The following is a 27252-nucleotide window of genomic DNA, read 5'->3' as shown; positions in this document are numbered from 1 at the left end:
GCTTCCTTTTTTACCCTGAGATCCCTAACGAGAATGTATTTCCTACAATGGTTCTTTAGTTTCTATTATATCCAACACTATACAATGCTCAATGAAAGGTAATTCTCTCAGATTACACACATTAGACATTTTTGTCTGACGAAGTTCAGCTTCTGTGGGAATTCTACAACTACGATATCTGTAACAGAAGGCTCTGAAGTCTGGGAACAAACTGTTCTTAACAGTGTGGGGTAGTTTCTCATTTACATGGGAATCAGCCTTCCCAAAATAAAATTGCAGTACACCCCATCCCAGTGAGTAGTACACATCTGCTCTTTCCTGGGCACTCTTCTAGGTCTGTTACTTTTATTAGTCTTCTCTCTATAACCTTGGGCAAGTAATTTAATATTGCTGTGCCTCTATTTCTTATATAAAACAAAAGTATAATAGGCATTTTTGAGGATTAACTTAGTTAATATCTAGAAACCCCATGAAAAATACTAATAGTATAATAATACTAGTTATGATTTTTAACTTTAACAGTCACACTTAAGAAGGTATACAGTTGCTACACATAGTAGATAAAGACACTGAGAGTTTAGATACTTCTTATTTTATATGTGATATTGACAGTCAAACACACTTTTACTGTCATCAAAGTCCATATGTACTCATTTAGCCAACATTCAACAGAAAGTATACATAATTATTCCAAACCGATTATAAATCAGACACAGATACTGAGCAATGTTGGACAAGGCTCAGCTCTGGCCTTTAGTTTAGTGAGGAGGGCAGGCAGGTCTTCAAGTGCTAAGCATGATGTAAGGATGAGAACGTGAGTCCCTAAGAGCAGAAAGAAGGGTGCTAAGTGTATTTTAGCGAGGTCGGGCACAGCTACCTGGAGGAAGCAACACTTCAGCAAAGAGCTGAAGAATGAGACTGAGTTAGCCAGCAAGCTGGTGAGGAACAATAGTCAGCTGGCATTTTCTCCCTGGTGTTCTGTGCTGGAGCTCCGAGGCTGCCAACACTAACTTCACACAGGTGACAAATGATCTGAGTGCCCACAGCTGCAGCTGCCACTTCATACCCTCTCCCTCCTACTTCCATTGTTAATGATCCTGAGACCAGCAAAGAATGCATCTCAGGAACCAGGAACTCTACTGTTAGCCTTGGAACAGAGATGCCGGAGAAGTTCTTCACTCTTGTTAACAATACAACCACAAATCCTTTGTTACTTTCCTCTAGCACTTGTTAAAATAGAAGTTTGCTGCTACTAATTTTCATTTTTATGCATTTTGGTGGCAGGTTATTTTATGCTCCAAAATATACCCATTATAAAAAAATACATGATTTTTTTCCAGGAACAGCTCTAAAGTATGTCAGTGCCTCTAACATTCCTTAAGGTTAATTCTTGCTGCTAGGAACTCTTCTGATTTGCCCTAACTTTCAGCAGTTCTGACTTCGCAATATTCTACCTGCAGTTACACAACACCCCAGGGACACAGGTATGCCAGAAGGTATCTATTCCAGACGGAAATAGCTTTACCAAGGGAAGGCAAGCTTTGTGCCTTTATAGATACCTCCATACTTCAAATACGATTTTAAAAAAGATGTCTCATTTCAAACAGTTGATTTGAAGAGAAGGAATTTTCTCTTTCTATATGGTGTGCCAGGTGTAATATTCCCAGTATATGGAGCTTCTATAAAGAGTTCCATTTTGGCCCTGGCTGGCGTAGCTCAGTGGATTGAGCCCGGGCTGCGAACCAAAGTGTCACAGGGTCGATTCCCAGCCAGGGTACATGCCTGGGTTGCAGGCCATAACCCCCAGCAACTGCACATTGATGTTTCTCTCTCTCTCTCTCTATCTCCCTCCCTTCCCTCTCTAAAAATAAATAAATAAAATCTTAAAAAAAAAAGAGTTCCATTTTGCCCTTTACAAGTCACTGCTATATGACTGTATCTACTCATTGGCATTTGTGTGTAAATATAACAAATTAATCTTTAATTGTCAACAAATGAACAAACTTCAATGCTGTTTGTTGCTGGCAGTGGCAGTGTCTTTAGTATACTAGAGAGGTTCAAAGGAAGCGCGGAATTGGTTTCCTTCCTTTAAAGAGTTTCCAGGGTTATTGGAAAGACTAAAACTCGTGTTAAACTGATTCGGTGACACTGACTAGAGAAAATAATGACATCAGGACACCAGAGGAAAAGAAAACTTTACACTATGAAAGAAGAGTACAAAATGGGATCCAATAGTGGAAAATTTCCATTATTTGCGTGTATTTTTTATTTGCATATTTTTGAATGCCAAGCCTTCCAAAAATAAGAAAAATCCCCAGTATATTTTTAGGGCATTTTATTTGTATTTTTCTACATGCCCATTTAAACAAAATCATATGTTCTCCTGAAACAAGTTTTTTAAACTGTAAGTTAGAGAATCTTGACCAAACTAGCTTCAGTATGTGAAGAAAACTCTATTTCAATTTGTAGAAGAAACACAGCAGCTGTAAGTCCACCACTAGGGGGAAAACCCTGCAGTACACACTGCAGTATATTTCTCTGAAACTGAATATCCGCTTCATTTGGACAAGATATGCTTCCCCTAATCCATTAGTCTGCAGGTCAGGCCGTGCCCACAGGGCTGAGAGTAGGTGAAAGTCTTGGGTCACTATATCTTACCACCTCCCTGCACGTGGGCTAAAGATAAAGCATTAACAGCAGGGCCAGCAGAATAGACACCAGGACTGGCATGGAAATTTGTCACACTGACATTGACATGAGAAAAAGCCTGACTCTCTGCAGATTAGTTCAAAGTGAAACAAATCCTGCATACTCAGTTTGATTGACACATATGAACCCCATCGACACATATTTTTTAAACTGAGAAAATATGCCCTTGTCTTTTTTTAGATGAATCATATAAAAGTAAATTAAGATATATAAACCATCAGACAGTAGAAAGGTCTCTCTTGGGCAAAAAGGGAAATCTCTAGGTGTTTATCTTTTAATGCTGTTGGTTCAATGACATTGTTTGTTTGACCTATTTGTACAACACTATACATGCATTTATAACAAGTGAACCATACTTATAAGTTCCTTTAAAATGTCTGTTTATTTTTGTTTTGTATCCTCATTTCAAATGAAAATTTTTTCTTCACTACTTCCTTTACATGTCTGTCACTATCCATAAAAGACATCACTTTGCAGGGACTGAGAACAGGACTACCTATGTATACTGAGCTGGGACCCCAAGCATGCTACTCCAGTGTCTCTTGTTAAGGGTTCTCAAGTGATCACTTTGCACCCCTACAATTATAGAGAAGGTCTAGAGAGTTCAAACTAAGTTGCAGACAACCAAGTATTTGGAGCATTCATGTAAGACGGTAAATATACATTGCACAGCGCAGAGGCATTCCTCAAAGACTTCAACTGTTTCCATGAATTTATTTGCTTCACATGTGTTATACATCCACATATGTCTACTGTAGAGATACAAAGATGAACTGGTAAATTCTGCGTGAATAATCATGCAGTGTGTAATTATCTTAATAACCCTCTAAAAATGTGAAGGTAAGACTGTTAATGGAAGAGGTTAAAAATAGAGTAAAATTAAACATCAGTAGTGGCTACTGCCGGAAATTTGCTTTGCATTACTTGAGCCATAAGGGAATAGACTAGAACAACAGTTTCAAGGACTTGGTGAATTTTGAGGATGTTGATCACTGATGACTATTAGGAAAACTAAATGTAAATAATGTAGAATCCCGGCCTTATCCTCATACCATTCCTCACTCATTCCTATGGTAGATAAATATTTTTCAAGACATTTCTAGATTCTATGGATATAATAGTGTAAAATACTTTCGTGTCTTGAAACCTAAATTCTAATGTGATAGATACACAATAAATGAACTATATAATAATTGTAAGATCTCATACTGGCTCTCACCATCATGCATAGCACTCGATGTTCCTAAAAGAGCACTGAATATCCATATCGTTGATGGCACTGGGTACGAACTAACAATGAAATCAAAAGTTTCCAGCCTGATGCTCAAGGAAACCTCCAATACTGCCCCACCTACCTGTATAACATCGTCCATCACTGCTCATATCTGAGACCAATGAAGAAGTCAGTACCCAACATAAACCAAATATCTGACTGATCATTAATATCTTCACCCACCAGAATTACTCTTTCCACCCATACCCTTCCAATAGAAAAACCTTATTAAAATCTCTTAGCCAGATATCTTTATCCATTTAAATGCTATACACATTGTGCATGTCCCTGTATAATAGCACTTATTTTGATTTGTATTTTAGTGTACACTCATATTCATGGATATGTTCACCTCCACCCCAGTCATTTGACTGGCAACTTTTTGAGGGTAAGGACCGTTTTCTTGGCATCCCAGGCTATATTTAGCATACTATATTGCACATTTAGCTCCCAGTACCTATTGGTTTATGTTGAATTGTTATGTTTGCTTTCATGAAATGGAAAACAAAATTCAGTATCTGCTTCACTGCATGCATTTGTTACAAGAGAATGCATCTAAATTTATAGGTTGTCTAATTTAGTTTTAGAGTAATAATACTAAGTAAAACCTGAGCCTCTGTTATTTACAATTTAGTTATGAACTTTTGAATCCTTCATTTTTTTGTCAAGTTTCTAATGTAATCTCCCAGTCAAAACTCTCAAGTTTCCAGAGCTCTTGTGGATTGAAGCTATAGTGAACTGAAAGCCAGAGAACCTGTATTTTTACTCTATACATCTTATTTCCATATAATCACTTAAGCCAATATTTTATGTTAAAATATAAAAAAACTTTTCTCTACAATTTAAAAGCATAAAAAACTAAGTGCTGAATGAAACTAGGGAAATGTAAAATAAAAGACTGAAAGTATATTCTTTAAATTCTGATTTTTTAAAGCAATAGATGATTTCCTACTAAGTTATCTACCTAGAAATATTGTGTGTGAAAGTACAGAAATGCATGCATATATACCACTTTTATAACTGTGCAATAATTCTAGATCCTACATACATATTAGCTTTACATACACATAACACATTCATATGGTATATTAGCCCATACAAAATACACATACACAAGATGTTTATTTTTCATCGTAGTGTTTGCATAGTTATACAACATTCTTTCTAGCACATAGATGTAAAAATCATGCATACTTTATAGATGTGTTTATATCTGCACCCACAGGTAAAATGATTTATTGTGCAGTAGTTAAATATATACACACACACAAGCACCCACAGGCTATTTTGTTTTAAAAGTCATATCTGGTAAAACTACCTGGTAATATGGTTTAGGTATACTTTGTTCTTTTTTTTCTCTAACAAAGAATCATTTTTTAAAAAAGTATTTTGGTGCCATTATCATGTGTTTTTTAGACCATTAATCTGGTCGTGTTTCTATTTAAAAAATGTTCTGTAAAGCCTTTATTATATCATGTTGGAAAAATGGAAGATTGTTACCCCAAGCCTCCATGATCCAGGTGAAAATGAAATGAGTGTATACACACAGGCACAATTCAGGACACAGAACGTTTGGCACACAAAGAATGATCAGACGGGTTCCTACCCAGCACAGTTCCATTCAGTAGTTTCTCTTGCTCGTACCAGCTCAGCTCCCCATGATCCATGCTCCTTTTAAATACTACAAAGCAATTTACACTCCAGCTGCCGCTCGCTTAAGCTCTTCCTTTTGAGCTCAGAAATGAATGCACTTAGATAGTGAGTGACGCCCTGTTGCAGCTGCCACTCTGAGTCCTTCAGCAACCCATCTCAGCCGCGCCAGGTTAAGCCCTGTGCTGTGCCTCCAAGCTCCTTCTCCCTAGCAGCTGGCAAGTGGTCGGCCACTGGGCGGAGAGAACGGGCACCAGCGCGCCATCTGGAGGCGCCTAGAGGAAGCTACAGAAAAGTTGGAACAACTAGGTAGAACAAGAATAACAGCACATTCTTTGTTAAGTATGGTTTTTATTTACACTGTCCTGTGCCCATTTAAAACAAAAACACAAAAAAGCTTCATTCTATCGCTTATGGTTATTATATTTATTTCATACTTCACAATAAACTAAAAACTGTCATTTCATATATGTACAAATGAGGGTTGGGAAATTAATTATCTATTACTTACCTCACAGGAAAATAATGCTGGATTCGATCAGAAATGTCCAGGATTTTTATACTTAACTCAAAGACAGCTTTCCAAAAGAGAAATCTATGCCTCTGAACTAAAACAAAGCATGTGTGTTAAACATGCTCTGTTACTTAAAAAAATTACAAATCTTATCTCTGGAAATGTTTAGAGTGTTCCTAGTCAATGTGTTACACTGAGTCGAGTGTAACAAAGAAAAAGAGTTTCCATTATCGTTCATGTGATAAGGTGTTCATATGACTATAATATTTCAAACAAAGCTCTTGGAATTAATTTCCCTCTAAATATCTCCCTAAGCTTCTTTCCCTTCAAGAGGATAATTTGTATACCTGAATGAGCTATAAGCTTAATTAATTGAATAGAGCACTTAAAGGATTATCTACTGTGATATGCATTTAAAAATGTGACTATCGGGTGTTTCCTTACTCCCTAAAGATCAACAGGAACAAGTTCCCCACCCCTATTCTGTATCCCTGTTCCCCACCCCTATTCTTACTTCCACCAGGCATCGGATTTGGGATTTCACTTTTCCTTTAAAATTAAAATTCAACTTTGAAACTATTTAATAAGAGACCCATCTACAATGATTGTATGTGTTTCCCCCCCCACACACCCCAGGTAAATGAGGACCAGAGCTTGATTACATACTCTGTGGGGCCCCTTTGGGAAACAGAAATTCTTAATCACTTAAATTTTAAATCAGTGTTGGAGAAATTCTGGCAGGTTAACCATAGAAGTTTGTTTCATCAATACTTCATCTCAATTGTTTATTTCCATGCATATGACAAATGAACATATTGCCTTTTCAAAAATACACCATTAAAATATTATAAAATAAAGTAAGATTTCTCTTTTAAATAGAGAATGTATGTACCAATATGTAAGCCATAATTTTTTGACTTTGTAAAGTCTCTGAAAATTTATGTGCTGGTGGGATTAAAAAGAAGGATAACTTTTCATGCGTCTATGCCCTCAACTCTTTGCACTGTGGAAAATAAAAACACTTCAGTTTCACTGACTCTTAAATTATGATATATTCTGCACTATGGTTAATGTTGTATAGAACTCCTTAGAAAGGCAAGACATTCAAATATAAAGTTGAAAATTATAAAAAGAATAAAGAACATTTGGAAATTATTGATAATAAAGTAACACATACTGATGAAACTTAGATATGTCCAACTTTTGCCATGTAAAATTTGAGACATGGACATATTTATCAGGAAATTTTGTAGATGCTTAGTTACATGTAACAAAGAAACATAAGAAAGAAAAGTTAGAGAAATTGTTTAATCAGGAAGGAACATGGAGGCAGAAGGCAGATACAATGCACTGAGGAGTAATGTCATGCTCACAAGCAGGACTTGGAGAAATGAAGAGCATTGGTGTCAAGGTGGCCACAGCGGCTTCATGTACTAGACATGTCCGTGTTTCCTGGCTGCCTGCCTGGAGCCCTTCACACCTAATCATCCATGCTGGGAAGTGGTTCAGCCTCATTAGACCAAAAGTATATAACTGACCAGAAAGAGTACACCCACAGACTAGCCAGAAATGTATAGTTTTTGTAGCCTTACTGGAAAAATAAGCCTGTCCAATTAGATTTTCAGGAATGTGAACTAAAGTAAAAGAGAGAAGTTGCCAGTTGGTGGAGAACACTGCAGCTGAAAGGCCATGTAGCAAATATGAGCAGTGTGCTAGCTGATGCAGAGAAAGCAGCTTAGCGGGGAGAAACAAAAATGGTGCAGACTCAAAAAAGAGCAGAGGTTAGAGAGAACATTCACTCATTGAATCCCTCCCTATTATGTACTGGGCAGTTCTAACTGCCAGAATATCATGATGAATACAATACAGTCCCTGTTTTCATGAGTCCTTATCCTCGCAACGGGAAATAGACAGTAAATGTGCACAAATGCACCAGCTATATTTTATTAGGTGACACAACTGTAGACATAAAAATAAAGAAGGTTATGAAGTTTAAAAGTACCCATGCTACTTGGGTAGCATGGCCAGGGAAGCCTGCAAGATCATGTGTTCTTTGTAAAGAAACCAGAAAGCAGTGAAAGCACCAGCCATGCTAATATTTGTGGAAAGGATGTTCTGGGCAGAGTGCACAGTAGGTGCAAAGGTGCTGTGACAGGTTGTGCTTGGTGAGTCAAATGAATGGCAAAGCGGGGAACTATGACTGGGATAGCGGGAGCAGGAGAGCAAGTGATGGGGTATGAAATCAGATCTCAAGTGAGCAAGATCACATAAGGCTTGTGAACTTGTGTCAGAAGGTTAGCTTTTACCTAGAGAGATGGAAAGCCACTAGAAAAATACTGAAACACCAGACTTATGTTTTTGAGAAGAACTCTTCCTGCTGCAGAGAACAGATGGGAAGTGAGGGAGGTGACAGGGAGACCATGTGGACCCTGAGAGAGACAAAGTGTGGCCTCATTTCCAATTATGTTTCCCATGATGTCTGGCTGTACTGGTTTCAGCCCTTGAATTTTCATGAGATAACAGTGTAAATAATTTTTTAAATTTCTTTTTTTTTCTTAAACTGGATTACCAAAGACTCTAAGAAATATTGAAAGTACTCAAGAATTGGATATTTTGTATTTTTATATGTTTTGGCATAAGATCTAAAAGTAGCAGAATTTCAAAAACACATTACCATTTTATACATGATAGAAAGTGCTTGCACATAGGAAGTTGATGTCAGCCTAGTAATTGCCAAACAAAGTTATTTTCCCAAGGTATTTTATTTGTAAGTCCATGGAAAATATTATTTCCTAGAGATTATCTATCTGATCTTTGTGAAAGGAATGTTTCAAAAGTTTTTAACTTAATGAATATTGTCATCCAATATCAACAAAAGGATATTTACAATATATAGTTCAATTTAATATCTTATAGATAACTATTTTGTTATACTATAAAATCTCCAAAACTATGTATGTTTTATCTACTCTTTCAGAGACAAAACAATTCAAAGATTTTATAATCCATTAATGCCCAATTTTGTATCCTTCCAACCCACACACATGTAGAGACATGTATGTCTCATTTGTATATATGTAGGCATATTTGGATTACTTTTCAGGGAATTTCAAGTGAAACATCACGAAATCTGCCTCAAAGGGTTTCAGAATGGGAGACAGGGCAGTCAGTTCACACTCTGCCACTGTCTCAATCAGACAAGACATTTCATCACGGCCCTTTTAGTGAAAATATCCAACTACAACAAGAAATAAGTTTAGATTTAACTCAGATCATCCTTTAAAAATTGTAAGGGTGCTACACTAAAACACTTGTGAAAATACGCAAATATATTTATCTCTTATGAATATATTTGGTGAAGCTTTCTAGAAAGCACTTGATTTTCTTTTAGAGGGGATAAATTTATAGCATCATAGGTTTTACATTACTTGACAATTTTGACACTTAAAAAACAGTGAATTTAGTTATGCCACATGTTTATTATTTTTTCTACTTGTTATTTAAGAATGTTTGTTAAAGCCAACATTTGAAATAAATATTTTCACATCTACCTGTAAACTGTGTTTTGTCACATATGACACCCCCCAAAAAAACATGGCACACATAGAATAATAAATTTTCTTTTAGATACCCAAATGTGAAAAAATGCATAAAACATTGATTTCAATATTCAGAAGTCAGGGTTACAGATCACTAAACACTAATCACTAAATCACTAAATCACTAAACATTAATAGCTTAACAACATAAAAGCTGAAAGGAAGTATATGCCTAAGGATCTCAGTAGAGTGATATAGGAAAGGCAGTCAAATTCAAGGAAAGTTTACTTTTGGGTATTTAAATTACTTTAGGAATTGCTAACATTCAAGTATATATTTAGTATTTCATAACATTATGGTTCTATCCTTAAGAAACAAGGTTGTACATAAGATTTTCACTTATTTATAAATTCCAGCACACAACCATATTAAAACATTTTATCTTGTTTCATAGTTGGTGGGGAATTTTTCATTAGACTTTAAATTAGCCTAATTTTAAAATATTCATTTCATATATATGTTCTGAAATAGCTTTTAAAAATTCAAAAGCCAGCCCTTGGTGGTGTGGCTCAGTGGACTGAGCACTGGCCTGCAAAATGAATGGTTGCTAGTTCAATTGCCGGTCAGGGTATATGCCTGGGTTGCAGGCCTGGGGAGCTGGGGGTGTGAGAGAAGCAACTGGTAGATGTATCTCTTGCACATCAATGTTTCTCTCACCCTTTTTCTCCCTCCCTTCCCATCTCTCTAAAAATAAATAAATAAATATTTTTTAAAAATTTGAAGACCAAAAGACATTTGATTTGACTTACAAACATCCATGTATATCATTTAGGTTTGCTGAGCTCTTTAGCTGATGCCATTATATCATTCCTCCATGATGCTGTAGTTGATTTTAAATTAGTAGATTAAGAGAACACACATAGAACTTCAAAGGTGACACTTAAAGGATTTTCATGAAAAATAGGTGAGTTGTTTTGAATATTTCAGTAATAACTTTCAAACATTTTAATGCCATCTAACATTTTATCACTGTAGTAGTTGCAACAAATTCTAGAGTTCCATGGTTTCAGTTATTTGATCAATTTAAATGACTTTGCTAGCTGAAACTCATTTCTTGAACGTTATTTCTGTGTTTTCACCTAACTCAAATAAATACGAAGTTCATTGCCTTATATTTTTAAACAAATCCCGAAGGGGTAACTAAAACAAATTAATGGGAAGTAAAATAAAAAGTTTCTTTTTTTCAGTTTGCTCAATATTTTTTCTATCAATTAGGTTTGCCCAAAAATAAAACAGACTTCCCCAAAATGTACTGAACTCCACACCATAAGCAATTAAAGCTTAGTCTGGATAACAGCTTGGCAAGAGGATAGTAAGGTAGGGATTTGAATACCACATAATTTGTTAGACTAGATAGCCTTTCAATTCCCTCCGGATACTGAGATTTTATGGCGTTATAAATAAATTCTCTTCTCCTTCTCTCATTGTACACTTAAAAATTATTTTACTGCTAAAACTTATGTGATTCACATCTTTCCATTACATGTCCACCAATAATTTATTTCCTGATGTACAAAGTATGTCTAGAAGGTATCAAGCTATATAATGTGAAAAATAGAGACATTTATTGAAGAAGATACAAGATACAAGAAATATTGTACATAGGACAATGATGCCTCAGTTCCCTTCTAAGTAGGCACCTTGGGACCTCACATAGTTCTCCCAATCACCATCAGCTGCCCCATCATATTTCCATGTATGTCATCGAAGGACTGAAATCTCTTCCCTTTCAAAGGTGATTTTATTTTGGGGAAAATCCAGAAGTCACAGGGTGCCAAATCTGGGTTGTAGGGGGACTGAGTCACCTGGGTGATTTGATGTTTTGCCATAAAACTCTTCAGGAGACATGTGGCGTGAGCAGGTGTGTTGTCATGATGAAGCTGCCAATCACCAGTTACTCATAGCAGTGGTCTTCTGAATCATCTGAATAGTTTCTGCAGAGGGATACTCAAGCTTAACAAAAAAACTGATGCAGATTTGTTGCTCTACATGCTCAGTCATTTTGAATGCAACAGCCACACAGTACATGTGCTCACTCAATGGCATCTACTAGCCCCACTGACTAGTACAGTGAAACTGTCATTTTTCAGCATATACATTTCAGTCCATTATTCTTGGCTTCTAGGTTACAATGTAATGCAATTTTTTCTCATTTTATTAACAATGGCTGGGCTTTTTCTGGACAGACCTTGTATTATTCAACAGTTTAATTCATTTCAACAAACATATTTGATTAATTTCTTCATATATTTTTCTCTTTTAAAGATTGTTTGCCCTTCTCAGTAGTTTTAATTTTAATATCTACAATCTATTAATTCCAAATAATTTTACAAAGTCATCTATAAAGGAAACAACTTTCTAACACAGAGGACAAATATAAATTTGAAAACTTTGTTCATCCTGGAAATCCTAAAATAGTTCACTTAACCTTTGAGATTAAAACACATGTTTACTTAAGAATAAAAAATAAAAATAAACTGAGGTTTCATTAAGCAAATGCCTATAATGTGCTTCTAAACATTTTAGTGAAAAAGGAAAGATCAATGTTTAATTGAGTATCTTATAATTTTGCCATATTTATAGCTTGTTAGTTATAATAAAAATGTCACTCTTGGCCCTGGCTGGTGTAGCTCAGTGGATTGAGCATGGGCTGGGAACGAAAGTATCGCAGGTTCGATTCCCAGCCAGGGCACATGCCAGGGTTGCAGGCCACAGCTCCCAGCAACTGCACATTCATGTTTCTCTCTCTCTCTTTCTCCCTCCCTTCCCTCTCTAAAAATAAATAAATAAATCTTTAAAAAAATAAAATGGAATATGTAACTACATTTTAATTGTTTCAATAGTGGTATCAAAGTTAATCAAATGATGATACACTTAGTTTTTTTGATAATTACCAAATATATAATTAGTTGGCTTAAAGAGTATTTGGAATAAACAAAATAAGAAAGATGGAAGCTTCATGAATGTTTGTTCAATAGTTAAAAACAGATGAATACAATATATAGAAAACTTAAGTATGCTGTATATAATCATAAATTGCTACACGATTTGGAAATTTCTTGGGTGAATGCTCCATTACTGAACAAATTCTCTAGTACTACTTAAGTTCATATTAAATCTTTCAAAAGATGCATTTATTTATTTGATTTAAATCAGGGTGGGTAAAATATATGCTAGACAAGAAAAATGCACCCACTCGAGTCTCTTTAATACCATAGTCCCTGTCTGGAAAATGACAGTCATGAAAAGAAAGTTGTAAAATATTATAATGGCTTGGTAACTAAAAACATGTATGTCCATTAGCAATATGAACATATTTTGTTGAACGGCAAGTACATTCTGTAGGTTATTTCTGCTTTCCTTTTATCCACTATGCATCATCAATAAAAAACATTTTTTATGGGAGTCCTTCTTTTTCACAGTATGAATTACATTTGCTTAAAATAAAACTGTGGACACGTAAATACTTTTGCAGAATGCACTAAAAGTCACAACATAGAATCACTCAAAAGTCCATCACAATTACTTACCCCACAACATTTGTATCTGGCCTGAAAGGTTTGTGTTGGAAATACTCAACACTAACAATGCATCCTAACTATTTAATCTTCCAACGCTTCCCCACTACCACCAGGCCATACCAACACTGCTTAGAGTAGATATATTAACATGTTCAAAGTTCTCTCTTCAACAAATAAGCTTGTAAATCAAATCAAATCAAAATAGTTTCCAAAAGTTACAGAGACTCGGCTATTTTAGGTATGTTGTAAGATTGCTTTCAGGGTTACTCTAATAACTTTTTGCTGTGAGGTTCAGGGGCATGTGGATGATTTCACACTCGCCCACACAGGACATGGTGTTCTAGGGAGTGATTGTTCTCCAATGAAACTACTACCTGCAAAGGCCAGAAACATCTCTATGACACATCAGCCTACTGAGGTAGCTTGGTTTCTCCCAAACCAGACCGATTTGTTATAGGAAAGAACCTTTTTTACAAGCTTTCTTGGATATCTATCTCTTTAAATCTCAACTTGGAGACCTGGTGAGTCAAAAACCCAAGATGAATACCCTTTTTACATCCATGTCCTCCCATATGTAAAATTCACATGGAAACAATTACTCACAAACTATTGAAGAGAGGTTTGGAATTCATGCCAATTCATACTCTCTTTAAATGGAGTTAATATGGCCACTAGACCTGTGGTATTTTGTGTATGTAATATAGAGTAACAATGGTATAACATAGTATACAGAAAATACATGAAATAAATACTAAAATCATATTTTCAGGCCTGTTTCTCAAAGGTTTCCCCATATGAATTGGAAGAGAGCACTACCTTTTTGGAAGGGCTGAGTTAGAGTTCCTTTGAAAGCTTTTGAAAATAGGGTCGAGTTCATTTTACATCTACAATTGTAATAGCTGCACAACTTTTCTTGTCTTGAACAATTTATTGCATTTACTTCAGGAAGGAATGGCAAGAGAGGGGGAGATGACTTCCTGGATGACCTCCTATCCAGTTTTGGGAGTTAGTGGGAGACAACCCTTCCTCCAACACAGTCCCTGATGAAAGGGATCTATTAAAAAGGATTGCGTTGGTTCACACTGCAGATTGAATGGAGCATTAAATGACTGCATTAGTATGACTGCAGCGGGAGTAATGGTCGCCTCCAGTGGGCATATATGTTGCAATAATACTCTCACATAGCTGCAATAATTGTTCAAGTGCCCTTATTTAATTTGTTACGAAGTGGTACCCAGCATCTCTCCAGCAAATGGCCCACACACCTCCCCTCACCCCACAGTTTTATTTTCCTCTCTTAGCCAGTGAAGACAGATAAGGGAATATGTGTACTTTCAAATTCTCACCTATGTGTCATGAGGGTGGGGGGCTACTGAAAATCACTTGGGAACAGCTTCTGGGGGTGGCTCGCAATACCGCCCACCAATATAGCTTAGATGCTCCTAATCTGATCACCCCGTCCGCCCCTCCTCGGGCCTGGACTGTAATTTTCCAAACAGCCACCTCTCATTTGCAAATAAAGTTAAAATCAATGCACAGATACAGAGTGCTGACTTCCTGTCACTCAATTTTACAGGGTTTTTCTTTGTAGAGCTGCCAGATTGTGACCGATGCGAGAGAGAGAGAGAGAGAGAGAGAGAGAGAGAGAGAGAGAGAGAGAGAGAGAATCACTTGCTTCCTAAGCAGGGATTTGCCTGCGATGCGCGGCGAGAGGACTGCGGCGACTGATTTACACAGTTGGCGCGGAGGAGGGGCCGGGGGTGCGGGGGGGACAAGCTGGCGGAGGCTCTGACGATGAGCTGATCTGGGGGCTCCCGAGCGCCTCTCCCTCGGTGCGCGATTTGGGGGCGGCTGATGGATTTGCATTCGGGTTGCAGCCTGGCGTTTCGCATATTGCCTCCTAATACCCGACCTGGCGCTCCCAGTTTGGGTGCAGACATTGGTAAGTAACGTGTAATCCGATTTTAGTTATTTCCTCGGCCATTAAAGTGTCACTTTTAAAGCAGGTCAGTCTTAAAAGATGCTGCCGGCGCGAGCGTCTCCTTGGCCTGAAACGTTCCGCGGTCCCCTTCCCCGCCCTCCAACCCCCCCCACCCCCCCACCTTCCCGCTTGAGAAGTGAGGGTGTTTGAATGGTGAGCTGTCAGGGGGCTAACTCTCTGCCAACAGTATTGCTGCACCTTCGTGCTTTGCCTGAGATCCCCCCCAATCCAAGTCGAATTCGGTGTGTACAGCCATACCGTTGTATTTGTATCCTCTCTTTCTCCCGTTCTTCCCCACCCCCCACTCCCTTTGCCGTCTGGCCAATGCTGGGATCGGGGATCTAGTCGCCCCCTTCCTGCATCCTTCCCGCCTCTCCCCACCCTGTTCTTCTCTCATCTTCGCACCACCCAGCCCCACTCCCACGTACCCAAAGGATCAAGAGCAAAGACACCCGGAGAAGGCAAGGGCTAGTCCCATCTCAGATCCAAGGAGGCCTCGGCAGGGATTGCGCTGTGAGTGACAACCTTTCAGGAAGCGAAAAAGAGAGAGAGACCCAGACACCAAGCCAGGGCTCTACAGGACCGCGAAGCTCACCACTGAATCGAGGGCACCGAGATTTTAAATGACAATAATAACAATAAATTAAAAAAAAAAAAACAGTCTGGGACACTCACTAAGCCTTGCTTGCCTGCAACCCAGGGCATATTAAAGCTGTGGTCGTGAGCTCTGTCACTAACATCGCCGCGCTAGGTGAGCGCCCCGCTCTCCCATTGGTATGCAGCGACCATTTCCCTGAAAGTCTCAAAGGTGGAAACACTTAGAAGGATTACAAGAGTGATTTGGTGGCCTTTGTAAAAGTTGGCGGCCAGAAGAGGACAAACTGCAAGGCTACGGCATGATGGATACAATTCAGCTTCGGGAGAGTTTGCAGCTCCGGCGGGGAAGTCCCTCGGAGCAAACCTGGGAGATCGTGAGCGCCCTGCACTGATAGGTACCACCCCACCACCCTTTCCTACTTTGCCTAATTGAAACCAGTATTTCTTGAATGTGGGATGTGCATTGTAGAGCACAGAGACTTCAGCTGCGGTGGCTTTTGTACGCTCACAGGTGCTAGGGGTTTGTTGCATTTTTGAACTGCATCATTTAGCCAGCTGTAAGGACGTTGGCAGAAAGCGAGGTACTGAAGACTAACATAACCTCGGACCCTTTTTCTGGGGGAGGAAATCGTAAGTAACTCCATCAAATAGGTCAGGTGGAGGAGCAAAGGGCCCCTCCCCCAGTGGATCGCTCGCTGGTGCTGTAAAAGATAGAAGAAAAACGACTTGAGCTTTTAATCATTTTCCATTTCTAAACAGACCTATTGTGCGTTTCGCCTGGCTACAGCAAATTAGAAAATGATCTGTAAAAGACTCAGAGCTCTTCAGAAAATGAATGATGCAGCATTTTAATTATTGTCCTGGGGTAGATAGTTTTGCTTCAATATTGGAATATTTAGCCTGTATATGTGGGAATTAGTGGGCTCGGAGACCAGGGAAAAGGGAGGGGGAGGTAGGAAACGGGCACATGGGGGAGAAAGGGCTTCTTGTCCTCCCCGTGGACAAATGATTCCGGGCGCTCCCAGCTGGAAGCGGACAAACCCGGAGATTCAGGGCCCTTCATCCCAACTTTTGGAGCTCTACACTGAGATAAAGGAAAGGGCATGGGTGAAATATCCTTTAGGACACGGCCCAAATCAAGAATTTAGAGGGTTGTAGTTCAAGGGAAAACAGAGAATGATTGCAAAGAGGGCCCTTTATTGTCACTAGGAAGCTTAGGGAAGTCTCCCGGTTACCCATGGAATCCATCGCATTATGGTTTGCGATGAAATCCGCGAAACAGCCACCGCCTCTGCACGATGGGTACAGAAGGTGGTGTGTGTGCGTGTGTGTGCGCGCGCGCGTGGGAGGGGGAGGTTGGCAGCTGGTGATGGAGATGGGATTGCTCTGGTTCTAAGCTCAGGCTGTCGGTGTTGGTCTGAAACCTATCTGAGAAATAGGGTGTGTCTGGAATATTAAGGATACGTTAAAGAATCCTGCCCACCTGCTCACTTAATCTCTGATGGCTGCTTCCAATTTTAGCTATTCTGGAGCGACACTTGTGCTGTCATTTTAAATGCAAAATATCATGCAAACAACCGACATTAAGGGGATGTTTTGTTGACTTAGGCTTTTTAGGATGGTGAGAGATGGACACGTTAACTGTGTTTTTCTTTAAAATTTGGTCTTGTGAAGAGTACTTTAAGGGAAAGCCACCTCCACTGCCTAACTTTGAGCCCTCAGGCAATTGAGGTTCAGTCTAGGTTTTCAATGATTAGAAAGTCCCTCCCTCCCTTCCTTGTGAGTTGGTGACAGGTTGGCATGTGTGTCTGTATATGGAGGGGAGGTGTGCATTGATGACACACAGTTCATGCTAAGTGGACTTGTTTTCTGCACACTTGCTCCTGTCCAGTTTCTCCACTAAGATGCACTTTTTCCCCTGGCAGATGGGACTGTGGAACTGTCAGCTGAGCCTTTAAGAATTCTTAAAGGGCTCTTGTGAACTATAGTCTGGTGACCTCTCTATACTGAAACAGGTTCCCTCAGTCATCCCCACCTCATGACCTCATGGCTTCCTATCATCTACTTCCCTGTGATAGTTGGAGAATATACAAATCACATATATGCATGATATATATAATATGTATGATATGTATGATATATATCATATATAAAATACCTCCATCCCTATCCCATGAAGTCTTTCCCGGTGGAAGAAAGTGAAATCTGTCATTGCTACTCAAGTGTTCTGCATCTCCTTCCAGAGCACTGACTTCTCTCTGTTGTTAAGAAGGTAGAAGGAAACACACAGCTTTTGAATCCAGGGTAAATACAAGGATTTGCGCTGCAGCACAGTAAAAGGATTTATGGTGCAAAGAGATCGAAGCAAAATGCAAGAGAAACTCTCTGTTCAAGTCTCTTGCCTGCCTGAGCTCTTATTCCAGACACCGATGCAGAATTAGCAGGACTCAGCTCTTCTGCTGGGGGACCCGAATTTACCTATATCCCCCTCTTTGAAGAGCAGTGCCTGTGCTGTGAAAAGGATAATTCTGAGAGACAGTCATACTTTTGAATCTGTCTACACTAGAGAAAGGAGCTTTGGGGAACTAGAGGAGCAAACCAGTCAGGCCATGGTTTCCTTGAGAGTTAAGATAAGAAAAAGGAAAAACTCCTACCCCCCTACCCCCTAGTATCTCCATCTTTCCCACAAAAGGGATGTTTCCCCATAGGTTGGTTTCTTTTTCATTCTTTCACTTATTTTGACAGTTTATCTCTACCTCCATACTTTTCTCCCCTCTTAAACACACACACACAGAGACACACACACTTTAGTCTGGGCTTCCTAGCGCTCTCCCCGGAACCCGTACTCTCCCTGGAACCCGTGCTAAATGTGTTCCCCATTCTTGGACCTCATTTTCGAGACAAGGATAGCCAGTTCCAGGGTTTCAGCCCACATTGGAAAAAATTTTTAAAAAGCCAGAGCAAGGGAAGTCCGAGATTCTGCTCTGTGATTGAGCCGGCCTTTCTCGCTGCTTTCCTCCCGCCCTTCCTCCCAGTGCCCAATGATGTGCTGCCGGCACCCAAAGAAAGCAGCCTCGCAGCGGCAGCAGCAGCAGCAACAGCAAAAACTGGAAGTCTGCAGCAGCCCCTTCTCCTCCCTCCTCTATTGAGAGTGCCAAGCGGCCGTTCTGCATCCAAAAGAAGCCCATTGAAAGGCCCATTGCATTCTCTGCACGTCTCAAGCTCGTTGCCTTTTTTCCCCTCTGTCCCCCCCTCCATTTATCCCCCTTTGCTTCAGTGAGAGAGAGGGAGAGAGAACCCTTAAACTCAAGCGTTCCTCACCCCCCAACAATGTTCAATGCTTAAAAAAATTCTCCTGCAAAATAGGTAAGTTAAAGGCATCTAGAGCCTTGTTTGCCTAGATCTCAGGATCTCAAAAATAAGAAAAAACATTAAAATAAAAATGGTGAAGAAAGAACTTATGTAGATTTTAATATTTTATAAGGAGACTAACTGATACTGCACTGTAGTCTCAGCTGCCTTCTCTCTCTTTTTCTTCATTTAATTGTTTCTAAAAATTGAGTATTGCATGCCTGAGGCAGATTTCTCTCTGCTTTCTCACTGGTTCTCCTTTCCTTACAACTGTGTACATTAAATGCATGCTTAATGTAAAGATTTATTCTCTTCTTTCTCCCTATGAATTTTATCATTGTGTTTTAAGTTAGAGGGTTGACTAAATATTTCCTTAATGCATGTCACTAAGTGAGGAGAGAAAATATATGCTACAAGCTCCAGTTTATTTTTATTGATTAAAAACAACCATTCAATTTCTATGGACATTTTGGTGACTCAGAAAGGGCAATCTAATAAAGCTGCATTATTATAATTTATTTATGTATGCATTTTCATATACTGATGATATTAGGCAAGGAACAAGAGCCATGAGGAAGACTCTGTATTATTAGAATAGTGCACTGTATTTGTTTCTTCTGATTAAAAAAGAATGGTGTCTTTCCTTGAAATGTATTTCATGTGATAGATCATTTATCTGCAGATGAGTATCAAGGGTTCCCCTTCTTGCCTTTAACTACCCAACTGTCCTCTAACCAGCCACCTGCTGTTCCAGTTCCAGATTTATCCAGGGTTCTTCAGTTGATCTTGAAGGCACGGACATGCATTCCTAACCAAGCTGTTCAGACAGACACTCCCAGGTCCAGCATCCTTTAACTGTCACTATCTTTAGCTCTGACAAGTGCATAGGCTTGTTCTTTAGAAAGGACAAGGTTTGAAGAGCCAAATGATACATATATAAACATCTTTTAATTGAAGGAGATGTTATTAATCTGTGTTTGGGCAAAGGGGGTAGAGGTATAGTGTGTCACTAAGCATATACTATAATTAAGCATGATGTAATCATTTCCTAAGAGAAACCTTAAGTTTTCCTGAGATACCAATCATTTTATATATCTCAGCATCTCATATTGAGCAATGGGTTCATATGTTATAATACCCTTTAATTTAATAGCATATTTTAATCTCAACTTTTCATGAGTAGAAACCTATTATTTAAAAAAACTTCCCCCCTCCCCATCACAGTTCAAATCAGATCTATAATGGCCACCTCTGATACCAATGTGAGCTTTAACAAGCAAACAGGTGTAATGGCCAGATTATTGCCATCGTTACTGGCTGTCTATACTTAAAAGCCATCCCAGTATATAATGGCTTCTTTTTTTGTATGATATGCTCTTCCTGAAGTATGGCAGAATAGTGTCCTCACATGGTACAATATTTCAGTTTCCTAAGTTCAAAATAAACAAGAAATTAGACATGATGATAGGTCATTTTTGACTGTCAGTTCAACAACTGTCAGAGTTATCATTTTACTTCTAAAAGGCCCCACATGTAGGAGTCAATTAGGCTAGTGCATAAGACTAACAGCTAAAAATCTGCATCTTTATTTCTGTTGCAGTTTTGTAATCAACCACGGACGATGAAACCTCCTATAGCTGAGACATTTCACAGAGGAAGGATGCTGTGGATTATTCTTCTAAGCACAATTGCTCTAGGATGGACTACCCCGATTCCCCTGATAGAAGACTCAGAGGAAATAGATGAGCCCTGTTTTGATCCATGCTACTGTGAAGTGAAAGAAAGCCTCTTTCATATACATTGTGACAGTAAAGGATTTACAAATATTAGTCAGATTACTGAGTTCTGGTCAAGACCTTTTAAACTGTATCTGCAGAGGAATTCAATGAGGAAATTGTACACCAACAGTTTTCTTCATTTGAATAATGCTGTGTCCATTAACCTTGGGAACAATGCATTGCAGGACATTCAAACAGGAGCCTTCAATGGTCTTAAGATTTTAAAGAGGCTGTATCTACATGAGAACAAACTAGATGTCTTCAGAAATGACACCTTTCTTGGCTTGGAAAGTCTCGAATATCTGCAAGCAGATTACAATGTCATTAAACGCATTGAGAGTGGAGCATTTCGGAACCTAAGTAAATTGAGGGTTTTGATTTTGAATGATAATCTCATCCCCATGCTTCCAACCAATTTATTTAAGGCTGTCTCCTTAACACATTTGGACCTACGTGGAAACAGGTTAAAGGTTCTCTTTTATCGAGGAATGCTGGACCACATTGGAAGAAGTCTGATGGAGCTCCAGCTGGAAGAAAATCCCTGGAACTGTACATGTGAGATTGTGCAACTAAAGAGTTGGCTGGAGCGCATTCCTTACACTGCCCTGGTGGGAGACATCACCTGTGAGACCCCTTTCCACTTTCATGGGAAGGACTTGAGAGAAATCAGGAAGACAGAACTCTGCCCTCTGTTGTCCGACTCTGAGGTGGAGGCTAGTTTGGGGATTCCCCACTTGTCATCCAACAAGGAGAATGCATGGCCAACTAAGCCTTCCTCCATGTTGTCCTCTGTCCATTTTACTGCTTCTTCTGTTGAATACAAGTCTCCAAATAAACAACCCAAGCCCACCAAACAGCCCCGAACACCAAGGCCACCATCCACATCTCAAGCTCTATATCCTGGTCCAAACCAACCTCCCATCGCTCCTTACCAGACCAGACCACCCATTCCCATTATATGCCCTACTGGGTGTACCTGTAATTTGCACATCAATGACCTTGGCTTGACTGTCAACTGCAAAGAGCGAGGATTTAATAATATTTCTGAACTTCTTCCAAGGCCACTGAATGCCAAGAAACTGTACCTGAGTAGCAATCTGATTCAGAAAATATACCGTTCTGATTTTTGGAATTTCTCTTCATTGGATCTCTTGCATCTTGGGAACAATCGTATTTCCTATGTCCAAGATGGGGCCTTTATCAACCTGCCCAACCTAAAGAGCCTCTTTCTCAATGGCAATGATATTGAGAAACTGACACCAGGCATGTTCCGAGGCCTACAGAGTTTGCACTATTTATACTTCGAGTTCAATGTCATCCGGGAGATCCAGCCTGCAGCCTTCAGCCTCATGCCCAACTTGAAGCTGCTATTCCTCAACAACAACTTGCTGAGGACTCTACCAACGGACGCCTTTGCAGGCACATCCCTGGCTCGGCTCAACTTGAGGAAAAACTACTTCCTTTACCTTCCTGTGGCTGGTGTTCTAGAACACCTGAACGCTATTGTCCAGATAGACCTCAATGAGAATCCTTGGGACTGTACCTGTGACCTGGTCCCCTTCAAACAGTGGATTGAAACCATCAGCTCAGTCAGTGTAGTAGGTGATGTACTTTGCAGGAGCCCTGAGAACCTCACTCACCGGGATGTGCGCACAATTGAACTGGAAGTTCTCTGCCCAGAGATGCTGCACACTGCGCCAGCTGGAGCGTCACCAGCCCAGCCTGGAGATCCTCACCTTCCAGGGGGGCCGACCAGCGCATCACCTTATGAGTTCTCTCCCCCCGGGGGTCCTGTGCCGCTTTCTGTGTTGATTCTCAGCCTGCTGGTTCTGTTTTTCTCAGCAGTCTTTGTTACTGCAGGCCTTTTTGCCTATGTGCTCCGACGGCGCCGGAAGAAGCTGCCCTTTAGAAGCAAGCGACAGGAAGGTGTGGACCTTACTGGAATCCAGATGCAATGCCACCGGCTTTTTGAGGATGGTGGAGGAGGTGGAGGTGGAAGTGGAGGTGGTGGTCGACCCAATCTTTCTTCCCCAGAAAAGGCCCCTCCTGTGGGTCACGTATATGAGTACATCCCACACCCAGTTACCCAGATGTGCAACAACCCCATTTACAAGCCTCGAGAGGAGGAGGAAGTGGCTGTCGCATCAGTCCAGGAGGCAGGGAGTGCAGAGCGCGGAGGTGCTGGGACACAACCGCCAGGAATGGGGGAGGTCCTTCTAGGAAGTGAGCAGTTTGCTGAAACACCCAAGGAGAATCCCAGCAACTACCGGACCTTGCTGGAAAAAGAAAAGGAGTGGTCCCTGGCAGTATCCACTTCCCAGCTCAACACCATAGTGACGGTGAATCATCATCACCCTCATCCTCACCACCCAGCAGTTGGTGGGGTTTCAGGGGTAGTTGCAGGAACTGGGGGAGACATGGCTGGGTTCCGCCACCAGGAGAAGAATGGTGGGGTGGTGCTGTTTCCTCCCGGGGGAGGCTGTGGTGGTGGCAGCATATTACTAGACCGAGAGAGGCCACAGCCAGCCCCCTGCTCAGTGGGGTTCGTGGACTGTCTCTATGGCACAGTGCCCAAATTAAAGGAACTGCACGTCCACCCTCCTGGCATGCAATACCCAGACTTACAGCAGGATGCCAGGCTTAAAGAAACCCTTCTCTTCTCGGCTGGAAAGGGCTTCACAAACCACCAAACCCAAAAAAGTGATTACCTCGAGTTAAGGGCCAAACTTCAAACCAAGCCGGATTACCTCGAAGTCCTGGAGAAGACAGCATATAGGTTCTGACTGAAAAGTAAAGATAAATTAGTGCTTTTTTTTCAAAAGAAAAGAAAAATGAAAGAAATATATCCCTTGCTCCCTTTACACTTTTCCCAATAAATCCATTCTCACAAACTTCCCTGCCCTGAACGGAACTGAAACCGCATGATAACTAGAAAATACAGATGTATGTGCTCCCCTCGCAGATGTGATTTGGAGGAAGGGCCATACTCAGATCATTAATCAATGAAGTGCCTTCGCAGACTTTTGCCAGCAAATGTTATCATTATTTTTTTTATACAGAAATTTGAGACATTGACTGTGCCATGTATAAGGTATAATGCGGATCGGTGTATTGATCCTAATTAAGTAAAATTCAACGTATCTTTTTATTTTCAGTAACTATTTTTTTTTCTAGTTTAGTTTTGTTTGACAGGGAGCAGAGAAAACAAATTGAATTTTGTGTCTCTCTTTCCTCTCCCCATCATGGCACAGACCCTGTACATGTATTAACACTGCAGTTTGCTGCATGCCTGGAAACTGCAAGATGGGGAGGGAGGGGGCGGGTCTTTGCTTGAATGTTCTCACCCACTCTTTTTTCTCTCCCACACATACCCACAAGCAAATCACAAATCCCTGCGCACAGGTCCCTGAACCTGCAGCCTCTTGCTTCTGGTGCGGGCACACACACACACACACACACACACACACACAACACACACAACACACACACACACACTTCTCCCATTCAGACCAATCTAATTAGTTCAGGTTTGATCCATTTGTCTCCTCTCTATAGCTCCACCTTTCCCTTCATCCCTAGTGTACAGCTCATAACATCTCTCCAACCACCTAGGAAAAGTCATATTCTAGGCTGGATCCTGCGGAAGTGGAGGCCCGGTGGTTTAATGGCCAGAGGCACACACCTAGGGATGAGCATCCTGTTTGTGACACTTCATCCTGATGCCAAGATTTTTTGGAGAACATCTGCACTTTCTTATATATATATATATATATAAAAGAGCAACTGGGTATATATCACTAACAGCTTTGTAGGAAGCACTTTTAATGTTTTCTCTCACACACAAAGATTCAAAAGAAATGTGCATATATTTATTCTGTAATTTCAGTTATTATAAATTGTAAAGGTAATGTTTAATCATTGTATAGTGATTATGCGTCTGGTATAGCTTTCCTAATAAAAAGTTTTTGAAAAACATAATACATTATATATAGAGGATACAAAGCTTGAACCTTTAACTCCAGCTATGCCATGCCTTTCGTGCTCACATTAAAAAAAAAACAAAAACCTTTCCTTTACTCGTTACACAGAAAGCTAGTTTATTAACAAAGTCTGATGCACTGTGATGTTGATATATGTTATAACCGCCCCCATCCCATACCAGGATATAATTGGGACTTTTAAAAAATCTGATATATATAGTTCACTTATTTTTTTATTGTATTATTATTTCAAAGTTAGTACCCCAATGATGCACCATTTTTCCTAGGCAGGATGTAATTGGGAAAAAAAATAAGGTAACTAGATTGCTAAGAAGTCTAGCATTAAGAGGAGGTATTTGGGGATCCAGGCATCTTAAGACACTAAATGAAAAAAAGAAAAGAAAAATTGCTATTCTTGTATTAAAAACATGCACACTAAAATCACTCACACACACACACACACACACACACACACACACACAAACCAATCAAAATCTAAGGCCGGGGGGGTCAATTTGACTGTCAGAATCCTGTTATCTGTGAAAGTTGTCACATATTTAGCTACTGTTTTTTTCCAACCACATATGGCAACTGGACCCATTCATGCTTGAACTAAGTCGGAGGAAGTTGAATGAGCTTTTCTCTCTTTATAACATTAAAATTGTGTTCAAAATTAATCTGACAATAATCTAAGTTATGATCCATTTACATGCGAGTGAAACCAAAGAAATCAGATGTTTAAGGTGCCAGTACTTGTTTAGAAAAGAAACTGAGCTGACACAGAGCTTTGGGAGGCACTTATCCATTGGGCCATTAGAGGGCAGCAGAGCTCTAGGGATTCACAGACCCCGTGTTGCTGGCCGCGGAATTGTGCAGTGGGCAAGTGTTTTCTGCTGGCGTTTCCTCAAGCTGCCCTTAGTAGGAATTATCATTGTGCGTTGAATGTAATTCACAAGTCACTGATGCCTTACATCACTTTTTTTTTCATAAGTAAAGGAGACTAACAGCTTTTAAAGCTGTGTAACTGATATAAAACTAAGGCACTGTACTTGAAAAAAAAAAAGAATAAAACAGCCCTGTGAATGTTCAGAATATATTTAATATATCTCTTGTTTAATTACACGTGGCTATCAACATAGGTATGCATAAAATCAAAACACAAGTATATCAGTATAAAAATACAACTTTTCAGGGCTACTTTGCATTTGGCACACTGTATGGAAAACTTTTGTCCTTCATTATTTGAGGTATATTTTGAAATTACTTCAGATGAAGAAAAGCCCACAGGCAAGATTCACTATTTCTTTACACATGACATTGAAATGTAGCTCTTCTTATGCAAGAGAATCAGACCCACGATTAAATAGGTGTTATTGTTCTCTTTTTACTTTTCTTCTTTTCACTTTCCCAGAAGTCACCTTTTTCATAGCTATCTCACTTTCCTTGTTCTTGTTCTCAACATTTCTCCCTTCACTTAAAGTCTTTTTTCTAAACACAGAAAATCTGACTTATGGAGTCCCTCCAAGCTAGGTACTTATCATGTTACCATTCTTCTTAGTTAAATATTTTGGTGAATAGTAGAGAGAAGTGCTTAATAAAAACTCAAAGTACAAGGCTAGATATTTCTGACAATATTCATCATTTTCCTAACAAATGTACACACATTCATAACGTAGTAAATTATACAAATCGGGTTAAAGTGTAATCCCTAAAGATCCTGGTGCTTTTACATAAAAAAATGAGTATTCATAAACCATATCAAATTATGACACAACTTGATAATTATATTTTATTTATTAAAAACAGAAAGTAATACTTCTTAAATATAGGTAATGATTTTACCCTTGGATGAGAAATAAATTTATTTAGTGAAAATAAATTTATATGAGAATGAAATTTTGTATTAAAGAGGAGAATTTTCTTGCATCCATGGAGTTTTCTATCCCTTGTCTAGGCCACTTATTTTCATTGTGCACTAAAATTACTTAAGTTAACTTTAGTTTATAATTCCAGATGTATTTTCTTAAAGGACCATGGGTATTGATATAGGCACTATGATTAGAATTTGTTCCATGTTTTTGCTGCATTAAATTGCTTGTTTTTTTAGAAAAAGGGGCGCATTGCCATTCACTTCATAGGGATGGTCAATTTGAAGCAGACCCAGATCCAGTGGATATTTGTTATTATTCATTGAGATTTTATCATAAATTATAGTAATAGTATTCTAAAATAATAAAATGTATGCAATGCCCCTTTAACTATTAGATGGTGAGCGGAACATGGATACATGTGGTATATT

At 39.4% G+C, this 27252-nt stretch overlaps 1 protein-coding gene across 3 annotated transcripts; it reads left to right on the top strand.

The window, feature by feature from the left end:
- The first annotated feature begins 15112 nt into the window (after nt 1-15112).
- Nucleotides 15113-25327, top strand: SLITRK3 (SLIT and NTRK like family member 3). Of its 3 annotated transcripts, none has more exons than XM_045851456.1 (2): nt 15113-15208; nt 20796-25327. In XM_045851456.1, the coding sequence occupies exon 2, from the start codon at nt 20817-20819 to the stop codon at nt 23754-23756; it is 2940 nt and encodes a 979-aa protein (XP_045707412.1). In that variant the 5' UTR covers nt 15113-15208; nt 20796-20816; the 3' UTR covers nt 23757-25327. The 3 variants fall into 3 exon arrangements, with proteins under 3 accessions (XP_045707412.1, XP_045707413.1, XP_045707414.1); XM_045851457.1 differs by lacking the exon at nt 15113-15208 and adding an exon at nt 15979-16239; XM_045851458.1 differs by lacking the exon at nt 15113-15208 and adding an exon at nt 19981-20034.
- The last annotated feature ends 1925 nt before the right edge of the window (nt 25328-27252 follow it).

The sequence above is a fragment of the Phyllostomus hastatus genome, unplaced genomic scaffold, assembly GCF_019186645.2.
Source record: "Phyllostomus hastatus isolate PE091 unplaced genomic scaffold, TTU_PhHast_1.1 phas_contig_86, whole genome shotgun sequence".
Lineage (NCBI taxonomy): Eukaryota > Metazoa > Chordata > Mammalia > Chiroptera > Phyllostomidae > Phyllostomus > Phyllostomus hastatus.
The sequence above is the reverse complement of the archived record's forward strand: the minus strand, read 5'-3'. Positions and strand labels throughout refer to the sequence as shown.